This window comes from Perca fluviatilis, chromosome 16, assembly GCF_010015445.1.
Source record: "Perca fluviatilis chromosome 16, GENO_Pfluv_1.0, whole genome shotgun sequence".
Lineage (NCBI taxonomy): Eukaryota > Metazoa > Chordata > Actinopteri > Perciformes > Percidae > Perca > Perca fluviatilis.
This window is the reverse complement of record NC_053127.1, coordinates 35,892,295-35,904,224: the sequence shown is the minus strand read 5'-3', so window position 1 is coordinate 35,904,224 and position 11,930 is coordinate 35,892,295. Positions and strand designations below refer to the sequence as shown.

General features: G+C 45.3%; 1 protein-coding gene across 1 annotated transcript; it reads left to right on the top strand.

Moving 5' to 3' along the window:
• The first annotated feature begins 5,981 nt into the window (after positions 1-5,981).
• On the top strand, positions 5,982-7,734 carry LOC120543621. The gene is made up of 2 exons (XM_039776761.1): positions 5,982-6,030; positions 6,303-7,734. The coding sequence occupies exon 2, from the start codon at positions 6,448-6,450 to the stop codon at positions 7,732-7,734; it is 1,287 nt and encodes a 428-aa protein (XP_039632695.1). The 5' UTR covers positions 5,982-6,030; positions 6,303-6,447.
• Positions 7,735-11,930: the final 4,196 nt, after the last annotated feature.

The following is an 11,930-nucleotide window of genomic DNA, read 5'->3' as shown; positions in this document are numbered from 1 at the left end:
GCACTTCTGGCTTCTTGATGTTACTGACTGCAGGATAAAGAAAGTGTTCCAGTTGTCAGTGATGCAGGGGTGTCAGTAGTCAGCCTAGGTTTAAGGGGTCGGCTGTGGGTCCCTCTCAGCTGTGTCCTTTTGTTTTTCCGCCTTCACGGTCAGATGCTCCTTTCAGGTAACGCGTAACGTTAACCTGGACCGCCTCATCAGTGGCTCTCCAACAGACACATTGGCACTGAAATGTTGCTGCATAGTTTCCATTTTGTTGTCCATGCTACGCACAACATTGCCAAACTCTCCAAGACGTCGCAGCATTAGGGTCTGATCTGCACCTACAGGGGTTCCCAGAATAAAACAATAACGTAGTCAGTCCTGGTCCCTCAACTACTAAACTATGACATTTATATCTAGGTCTACTATATGTACAGGTGGCCCCAGTGGGAATTAAACCAACAATCACAGGTGTTTGCAAGTTGTACCTGATTGCCAAGTGCAAGCAAACGTCTTCAACATTGTCCCAACTTGCTCCACCTCTTGAAGTGAGCCGCTGTCATCCGAAGCTACAAAATGAAAGGCATATGGTAATTTTGAACTTACATTACACACAAAAAAAGTAAAATTTAAGATAGAGTGCATGTTCTCACCTGCTCGTGCATTGCTTTCCTTCAGGGCGTGGTTCTCCTCCCTCAGAGCTTGGTTTTCATTCTGGAGTCTCTGGAAATCTACATAAAATAAATAAATAAATACCATATTTCCTGGAAGAAAAAAAAGACAGAACTTTTCATATCTAAGAGGGACATTTTTTTATCTTTTACAAAGTTTAGCAGTAGAGATAACACACATCAGGTACTGATAAGAGAAATAAGGGTTAAAAGCAAAATTAAAGAAAATGATACATGTACACATACACTATATTATGTCTCGTACGACCGCTTCATCTCATTAGACACCATTGCTTATTAAGTGCATTCACATTCACAGGCACGTGTTGGGAATGGCAGAGTGAAGAGAGAGGGGAGAGTTCCTGTCCGATGAGGCTTAAGATGGCTGCTGTCCTCCAGGTGACCAATCAGGAGACAGCAATCAGCTCTGCCGGACCAATCCGATGTTCACACCTCTGCCGTACAAAGCCAAAACGCAGTAACTACATATTTGGTCAAAACTGAGTTTAGACTGGAAATGGGCATTGTAACATCTCCTACGTCTTGTGACAAAATCTCCTGGTTCAACTGTATCCCGTTTCAGAGAAATCACTATGTCAAATTTGCAGTAACTACAAAATCCAAGCTCGTACCAAGGCAAAGCGCAGTAAGTGAAGATACTGCGTTCTGCCTTTGTTTATCCGGCTTTGACGCGGTAGACACTGCGGTCTGCCTCTGTAGCCACATTCGAATCTACCAATCTGTCCGCATCGCGCACACCATCCTTATCACATAGTCTGATAAGGATCGCTGTGCACGAGCTGACACTGTGACACCACAACAAGCCAACAACATTGAAACTTGATATTTAACAAACCTATATCATCATTAACACAGAGAAATATTGCACAGTCCCGAGGAAAACTTATGGTGTCTCTAGCTTTGAAACGCAAGTATCCAGACAGCGGTAAGGAACATGGTAAAATATGAACACCTAACCTGGCAAATAACACCTAAATCAATAAATTGCCATTACTAGCTAGCGAGCTGCTAGCATACAAACCATTTTAGCTTACCTGCTCCCCTTGAAGGCAGTAACGTTAGCATCTATCCACTCTGGAAACGCTATCATAACTGTTTTGTTTCTTGTTGTCTTCATTTCTTACGCTATTGTAATGTATTTTATTGGGTAATCTCTCAGCACTGCTTGCAGCATGAGATCCACCTGAATACAGAGCATCAGGCTGATGGGAATTCTCAATGCCATTCCTGTCTACAGTGGGAGGAACATAAGAGGAGAGCAGAGGTAGGGAGGGAACACTACAGATTGGATGCAGAAAGAGAAGAGGTAGATGACCAGGTAATCCGTAGTGTTGACCTCCAAAAGGTCATTATGCTGCCCCATATGCCAGGAGTGAAGTCTGCAGTCTTCATTCGAAGAATCACTGCCTTTCACGAGACTTTTGCCAGTGTTGGCAATAAGTCACCCTTTAAAAAGAACACTGTGTCTGTGATATGGCATGAAGGCATTGCGGGGAGAACAGCAGCAGAGGTGGCATCTGCATCATCGCCCTCCATCAGGAGCGGGATGTGCGACATGTGACATACTGGGTGGACAACTGCTCTGCTCAGAACAAAAACTGGGTCCTGCTCACCACGTTGGTTAAACTGGGGAATAACGCAACTATCAACATCCAAGACATCACACTGAAATACTATGAACCAGGGCACACCTTCATGAGCGCTGACAGCTTCCACCATGGGGTGGAGAAAGCCATGAGGAAACAACCTGGAGGTGTCATCCTGGACTTTCAGGACTTCAAAGATGTGATTGCCTCTTCCATCTCAGGCAAAGTAAATGTGATGGAGCTTCAGTGCAACAACATTCTTGCATGGAGCAATGGTCACTCAGTGACCAAAGTCAAGAATGTGCCAAATCTGCCCAGAATGACATTCAGATGTCATTCTGGGTCATTCAGATGAGGAGGGGCTCCAGGTGCATGTTCTACAAACTGTCGCACGATGAAGAGGAGTTCACATGATGCGACTTCCTCATGAAGAAGGTAAGAGTGTAAGACTTGTATTTCACATACTATAGAACTATAAACATTGTAATACTTGCAATTATAGGCACATTTTGGTTGATAGGTAACCTTGGAGTACCCTGGACAGTTGAGGCCTGGAGACAAGGGGGTAGAGAGGGAGAAGAAGATGGACATCTCAAAGCTCTGCCCAATGATGCCCCCCAACCGCCGTCATTTTTGAGAGAATCTGGCTGAGGAGGATTAAGGAGGAAAAGAAATATGCACTTACACACACAAGTGCACACCCCTACTCTCACAAAAACATTTTCACATGTGCACACACCGTCCTTCATCATCCGCCTTTTCTGCTCTGATATGATGCAGTTAATTCATTGCGAGATGTACTCATGAACCACAAATTACTCATAGACCTTGCAGATCATAACCACATACACGCGATAATACCTGTTGTCAGTTAATCTCTGATCTGCAAACTGGATGGAGTCCATAGTAACGCCTACACCCACATTAATGCTCCATAAACAGCACACGTAAGCAACTCTGCATTTGCTTGTAGAGCAAGATGTTCTTACACCAGCAGATATGAGACCACAACCAATTACACTTACTCAGCAAGAAAGATTCCTTCTCCATAATAACTCTACACTTTAGTGTACATTAACCACTCTATTATGTAAAACGTATAATCCTACTTTCAGGAAGGTTAGAATGTGTTTTGATTAAACTTTTTTTAGAAAAGTATTTATTCAACTGTAACTTTGGAGGCTGTATATTTTGTGCTGCGGTTACATTTTATGTGTTGTATGCTAGAGGTGTTATTTTGTCCGGATTGACTAGATATTAGAAAAACCTCTCAGTATAATGGAATACAGTTTAACAGCACCACAAACTACAGCCTCCAAAATGTAAAGAATTAACATTTTTGTCTTAGTTCAGACAAAACCTGAACTTTACACATGTTTAGTGGTGCACGATATATCGGCCGCCAATATAATATCGGCCGATATGGTCATTTTTTTACACATCGGTATCGTTCCGATGTCAAAATAGGGCCGATGAATAGGGCCGATGTGAATCATTCCTGTGTATTTGACGTGTGTGTTAGAATTTAGATCTAAATCTGACCTGTGGAGGGCAGTAATACGCTTAACAGCGTCTATACTGCCGAAATCAGAAGAAGAAGAAGCAGCAGCAGCAGCGAGTCTGGGGGCAGGGATGTTGGTTTTTGCCAGACGGAATCTGCCGGCGAAGTGGGACACTGGAAAATTTAGTAGACCACCGGTGTGGGATATAGATACACACGCTTTGCTGACCAAATGACTTATGTTCCTATAATATACTGCCTAATTATTACAGCAAGCTGCCTAGACTTAACGAGCTAAAAGTATGCTGCACGAGAACAGAACCAAGGCTGCACACAGGTGGCCTGCATCGTGCAAAGGAGGACATGTTCCTCTGTGGAATGCAGTAAGCAAGGACGGAGGACACCAAGACCTGGCTCAGTCACAATCCATCAAAAGCAACAGCCCACTTTGTAGAGACAGATGTTCGTGTGTGATATGTAACTGCCCTTGTTAAACTTCAATAAAAGACAGGCAAAAGAGGAAGAGAGTCAGAGCTCACTGGTGAGAAGCAGACTGCGGAGTCTGCTTACGGAGTGATGCTCTCCTTCTATAGAAGCCTATTGTATTAATACATATCTGTGTCTGTGAAGTTATTGCTATCTATTTCAGAGAAGAAGTCCTCACCTGGGAGTGCACCTTGGAAGCACGATAATTGGGGGCTCGTCCGGGATAAAAACAAAAAGAGGATTCTTCAAATTGGTTGGAAAAGTTCGGTCGAAGGGTGAAAGGTTGCGTTGAACATCTGGCACCATAAATAAGGTAAGCAGACCATTATTCTGCATTGACTATTCTAAATCAAGGGTGTTCAACGTCTTAGTAACCCACAGACCGCTAAAATTAATTAATTAAATACATAGTGACAACTTCCATTTCTATAAAGGTACAGGAAATATGGTATGGTTTATGGAACAAATATGAGGAAATATTTGTGAAAGTCTGAGTTTGGCAACTCCACCCGTGTCCTGACGAGGAACGGTATTTTGGGCTGGGTTGAAACACCCGAGAATTGAGACATCTTAAAAACAAAAAGGTTAAGTTAAGGTTAATAAGGGTAAGTCCTCCATAGTAGAGGTAAGTCCCAGGTAATTGTAGGGGTAAGTCCTCCATAGTAGAGGTAAGTCCACCGGGGTAAGTCCTCCACAGTAGAGGTAAGTCCCCAAAGGAGTTGAAGTCTCCTAGGTATGACTGTTGAACGATTGTATTATTGAACCATTTCACACTATTTAGGTGAAATGACAAAATAATCCAATGTTCACATGACTTGTTGGTTTTGGTGTCAGACAATTGAGCTAGTTCGATTGTCCAAAGGCTGAGAACCAGGGTATAGCGAGCCATAGATCTCAGCTGGCCAAAATCATAGGGAAACTTGATTTTGGTGTCAAATAGGAATATTACTTTCCTGTTTAAGGGTTGAGAACCAGGGACATAGTGTCCCATAAATCTCAACTGGCCACAATCAAGGTTTTAAAAAAAAAAAAAAAAAAATGAAATGAAAAATTGACTCATCCAAATTAAGGGTAATGCATGAATGATCAATGTGTATGAATGCTAAATAGAAGCAATTGAAGCAGCAGCACTGCCTGAAACCTGACAGTGTTAACATAAAGCAGTGGCCTGTTGAAGTAAATTGTGGATATTTAGATCAAGGGATTTTCTGTGTGGCAATTTAGGAAATATTAAGTGTGTGGCAGTTTTGGATAAATATTTCTGGCAAAATTAATAAACATACCTTGGCAAATTCATAAACACTAGTGTCACTAATTAAAGAAAATGGACGGGGAATTCGACAGAGAAATAGATGACGGGGGTTGGGGAATTAAAGGACCATATAAGCCAGTTGGGGAGCAGTTAGAAGTAATGGAAAAAGCAGTGAAAGCGGCCTATGGGACAGGGAAGGAGGCAGAGGATATGATAATACAAATGAGGAAAGATGTTAATCAGATACTGACCGATCAGGGGGAAGTTGCTAAATGCACAGATCCACTGTTAGCAGCATTTTGGAGACAGGAAAAGAGAGCAGGTCAGGATCAGGAAGAAGCACAGAAAGATGTGAAAACAGGCAGTTGGCTAAAAAAGGGAGAAGCCAAGGATAGGAGAGATAAAGCAAGTCAAGATAGGAAGAAGTGGGCACTATGGGCGCTATTTTGGCAGGGAGTGAGGCATCTAATGGTTGATAATACAGGTCATACACAACCACATAAACCTCCATCGTACTCACTACCTCAGCCCACTACAGGGTTGTACCCAGTGTTTGATGTTAAGGAAGGAGCAGTGGAAGTTACAGGGCTTGGCAGATGTGTCCCCTCAGCCCCGTTTGCGGGCCAGGACCAAACCCACAGGGGGAAGATTAGGCAACCAACTGATGAGTGGCAATTACAGAGACTCAGAGATGAATTTGAAAACCGCGGCCAAGGCAGCAGTGGGAAGGACAGCAGGAAAGGCAGTCTTACCGACGGTGCCGGGGGAGGGGCAGGACAGGACAGGGACAGGGATGGGGACGAACTGAAGCGGGGGTTGACTGCAGAAGACGTTTTTAGGCTAGACCGTATCCTAACGGATGCGCTAGAAGGAGACTTTCAGGGAGCCAAGCCCAAGGTGAAGGGACAGTCAGATCCAAGCCCCGACTCAGGGCCCGGGGAAATCACCATGTCCTTCACCGGGCGTTGGTCAGATGAGCCTCCTTACCACCTGCGTTCACGCAAGGTTGACCTAGAACATCAGGGAAAGGGTAGAAAGAAGAAAGGAAGGAAACAGGAGGAGGAAGTAGAGGAGGAAAATGAAGATGAGGAAGAATCGGAGGGCGTAGTACTTAATAGCCCTCTTTTTAGAGTGGGAATACAGGACAAGTACAGACCATTTACCATGGGCGATCTACAGGGGCTGGTAGACAAACTTCCACCCATAACTGAGGGCGGGGGCAACTGGCTAGGTAAATTGGAAGGGCTAACAGCAGGCCACAAATTAGCTTTGGGGGACTTTAGGGCTATAACTCACCGCTGTATGTTGGCCACAGACGTGAGAGAGCTTGAGCTAGAGGCCGGTACCAGTGTACAACCAGACTCTACTCCATTCTACCTTGTCTCTACCGCCATAGGTAGACACCTGAGGGACAGATACCCTATTTCCAATGCTGCAGCCATCCCCAAGTTCAAGTGGGATGCCAAACAAAGCCCTAGAGACTTCCTAGACTGCTGTAAGGAAAAATGGATAAATCAGACAGGCTGTCACCCTGGCAAACCAGGAGTACAGCAAGAGTGGTACAGAACTGCGGTGCTTAAGGGAGTTCCAGAACCAGTTAAACAGGCTATTGAGGAAAATCCAGACATGATTGGTGCAGACTCCACTAAGTGGGAACGCCACATAATTTTCCACATGACACGCGCTCAAGACAACCAAGACACAGAGGAATCTGGCCTTAAAGAGCTTCAGGCTCAACTGCTCAAAATGCAATTAGCTGAGGCTAGGCAAAAGATTAATGAGGGAAAGAAAGACAAGGACAAAAAAGGCAGACATGTCATGGCTTTAACTGCAGGGCCCCCCACTCCTGACCTTTTCCCCATTCCTGACTGGATCCCAGCCCCTCCACACACACAACCACAATCCTATGCCCAACCCCCACCCTATAGGCGGGGTCCTCCCCAATGGCAACAAAATAGTGGGAGGGGATATGGGAGAGGAGGAGGGAGACCAGGGAGGGGGCGGGGCGGCCCGCCCCGAGGGGGAACTCCAGGAGCCTGCTTTGTCTGCGACCAGATGGGATATTGGTCGAAGGAGTGTCCACAGCGAGGGGGTCACCAAGGGGGAAGGGGTTACCAGCAAAGGGGTCCATACCAGCCACTGCAGGGACCACCGACAGGGCCACCCCAAGCACAATTCCAGATGGCTGAATGGAACTGGGCTGGCTGGGAGCCAGGTCAACAACAGCCACAATGACACTCCCCAGCAGAGCAACAGGACCCAGGGACCACGGCAGATCCCATGGTGTCCATGAGAGTAGAAGGAACTGTTCAGCCCTTCTTAGTTGACACAGGAGCTACTTGCTCAACAATCAGACATTGTCCATCACAACACATTTCACCAAGTCACATTACGGTGATGGGTTTCTCTGGGGAAAAGCAAAAACTGCCAATAACAAAACCACTGCATACAGCTATAGGGAACCAATGCGTCCTCCATCCATATGTTGTTTCTCCCACGGTTCCTATGAACCTCCTTGGCAGAGATCTCCTCATAAAACTGGGCGTGTCTATCCTGTGTTGTGCTGATGGAATATTACTGACTTTCCCTGACGGCCGTCAAATGACCTGTTCTGAAGGAAACCAGGGCCACGGACAATACATCCTTTCCCCCACCTCTGACTCCTACGCTGACATTTACTGGGCTATGTTGTCTCCAGAAGGCCCGGGCTCCGGGGGTATCCTGAAACAGTTCTTCCTCTGGAAGCCCTGGATCTCGCAAGTTGCACCATTTGTCCCTCCCCCAGATCCCCCACATGTCACCCTAAATTATGATGTCCACTCTGATCTCTGTTATCAAGACGCTTTTGACACGATAGCGGACACCAGATGGGACATCCACTCTCAAAACATCTTTGTGGGACCTGAAGGCGTAGCTGCCGCGGTCCAGCTAACCCCTGATCAGTTGCCATGGTTTGTTATGACTGAGGAATCTGCCCCACATGTTTCACTCGCCCTGCACCCAGGGTATGAGGCCAAATCATTAGGTCCCATGGTCAAGACAGCCCTGACTGCCACCGACTGGACGCCCCCACTCACTCCCCCCTCACCCCAAGGTTCAATACTCTCCCTCCACCAAAACCTTCCGCATTCTCTGTGAGGGTCGAGACACAGCTTTTCTCCAACATGACTTAATTGCTAGGCACCATGGTAGGGAAAGGACTGACCATCAAGATGCTAAAGCCATGTTAGATGGTCTTCCCACCACTCTCTGGTCACAAACACCGACTGATGTAGGTTTAGTGCATTGTGCCCCGCTGACCTTTCACCTTAGGCCATCTCCGCCTGTATGGATACCACAATACTCATGCTCTAGGGAAAAGCAGCTAGGCATTTCAGATACAGTCACAGGATTGATTGAGGCAGGGGTTTTAGAACCTTCTCGTTCCCAGTGGAACACACCTATCCTCCCAGTTTTGAAAGCAGAAACAGGTAAATATAGGATGGTTCATGACCTGCGCGCCATAAATGATCTCATTGTAGACACCACACTCACTGTACCTAACCCACATGTTGCTCTCGCTGACATAGGACCACAACAACACTGGTACACAGTGTTAAATCTCTCAAATGCATTTTTCTGCCTCCCTCTGGCCGAACATCTGCGAGATATTTTCTCATTCACATACATGGGTCGCCCCATGCGATACACACGCCTACCACAAGGGTTTAACCTCTCCCCAGGCCTGTTTAACAAAGTTTTGAAAAACTAACTGACAGATTGTACCCTACCACCTGACACCGTTCTGGTACAATATGTAGATGATCTTCTGATAGCTGCACCCACCGCAATTGCCTGTCTGCAGGCTACCAAAGATGTTTTGACCACCCTGGCTAGGGAGGGTTACAAAGTAAGCAGGAAAAAAATACAAGTCTGTAGAAGAGAAGTTACCTTTCTGGGCAGAATCCTTTCAGGCAGTGGTGTAGGTGTTTCCCCTGCACACAGATCAGTTATTTTGGCCCACCCGAAACCATGTACTGTAAAAGACATGTTGTCATTTTTGGGCTTGACAGGCTACAGCAAATCCTATGTTCCAGGCTATGTCGACCTTACAGATCCCCTCCGGGCTATGGTACGCCAACAGGGCATGCGCAATTTGTCCTCAGCCTTAGACTGGACATTTGAAGGCAATGAGGCATTCATTAAACTTAAACAATCCCTTGCTGCAGCAGCTAATCTGGCCTGCCCAAACTACTCCCTGCCCTTCCACTTGGATGTTTCTGAAACAAAACAAGCAACTAATGGGGTTTTGTTTCAGAAAAAAGGGGGTGACAGAGTAGTGTTGAACTACATGAGCATCCCATTTGAACAAATTGAAAAACGCCAGCCCGCCTGCACACAACATGCTGCAGGGGTGGCAAAATGCATTCAGAAATCATCACACATAGTTATGGGACCGCCGCCGTTTTCATTAACCATTTTTCATTGTGTGCAAATTGCAGGAGTTGTCTGGTTTGAGTCTGAGCTGAGGGTTAAAACCAACTTATAAAGCGGTGCTGTTATAAGTAACTTGTATGGGAAGAGACTTGCCAGGGAAGGAATAAGCTTGCTAGATGTGTTGTAAGGTGATCTTAGGGGTACATAGCGTCCCCATTGTTACTTTCATTTTCTGGTATGATTTTGAACTCCCCCGCCAAAACTGCCCCACCTAGGTGTTACCCTAGAAGAACTTAAGTGCCTTGTAATTGTAAATAATATGTTATGGACTCACTTAGGTGAGTCCAAAAGGGGGTGTGGGAACTTTTTATTCCATAAAAAGTTAACAGAAGTATGCTCTTAATATTAGAAGTGTTTTTCCATTTTCTACATTTTTTACCATCTTTTACATTTTCTACTGAAGTGTTTTACAATTTATCTAGAAGTGATTTTTACCTAGAAGTGCCTTTACCTAGACGTGCCATGTTCTGACTCTATTTTTGTTTTTTGGAATATCTCGTTCTCTGACCTCTTTTCTCTTTTGGTATGTTGAACTCTAGTAGAGTTCAAAAGGGGGAATTGTGGGATATAGATACACACGCTTTGCTGACCAAATGACTTATGTTCCTATAATATACTGCCTAATTATTACAGCAAGCTGCCTAGACTTAACGAGCTAAAAGTATGCTGCACGAGAACAGAACCAAGGCTGCACACAGGTGGCCTGCATCGTGCAAAGGAGGACATGTTCCTCTGTGGAATGCAGTAAGCAAGGACGGAGGACACCAAGACCTGGCTCAGTCACAATCCATCAAAAGCAACAGCCCACTTTGTAGAGACAGATGTTCGTGTGTGATATGTAACTGCCCTTGTTAAACTTCAATAAAAGACAGGCAAAAGAGGAAGAGAGTCAGAGCTCACTGGTGAGAAGCAGACTGCGGAGTCTGCTTACGGAGTGATGCTCTCCTTCTATAGAAGCCTATTGTATTAATACATATCTGTGTCTGTGAAGTTATTGCTATCTATTTCAGAGAAGAAGTCCTCACCTGGGAGTGCACCTTGGAAGCACGACACCGGCCCTCGGTGGGCGGGGGAGAGATGAATGTTCGGAAATAAGAGGTTGCTGCGGCCGGAGCGGAGCGATCATGGGGGGACATTCTCAGCGGTGAAACGCAAACGGGGGCTGGAGTATAGCTAACCTAGCTAGGTGGAAAGCTTACGCTAGCCAGCCACCTGTTCCATCAATGCTGCTTGCAAGTGTCTGCTCATTAGACAACAAACTGGACTACATCCAACTTCAACGAAACTCCCATCGCTAGTTGCGTTGTTTTTCTTGTTGTGGAAACATGTTGTCGGGTAAGAGTGGAGATGGGCTGTGTTAACACGGGCTTTAATTAGCTGCTTGTATCCAACGAAATGCTAACTGCTGGGGGGAGTTTGTGACTAGTAAATGCCGACCATTATACATTTCACGCAAATTTACAACTGTGTTTATAATCGGCTACATTTAGCTATTGCACACACACGTAAAGTTCAGCTAACGCATACTAGCATTAGCGCTTGGTGGACTGTAAACACCTGTTTCGTATGTCGTTTTTATATATTTTAAATGTGTAACCATTAGAGCCACGTTGAAATGTTGTTTCGTGTATATGGTTGAAATGACAATAAAAAACATTTGGGTTGAGTTGAATGCTGTCTCACTGTCGGTCTGTAAACGGTAGGCATGGCTTGGGAGTGGAGTCTAAGCAGCGAAGCAAGTGCATTCTGGGATTTGGTGTCTTTCATCCATATGAGCCAAAAACACATTTTCTGGCTTATCTCGGCCTAGAAGGCACCAATTTCTATAATTTTGAGGGTTAGGCCTAACCCTAAAGTACTTGGCAGTTACTGTACTTACAGTTCAGAAGATTGTAAAAGCCAGTGTCTGTTCAGTCCAGTTTGTTCTGGCTCCATTTTCACATTTTACCTTTTTC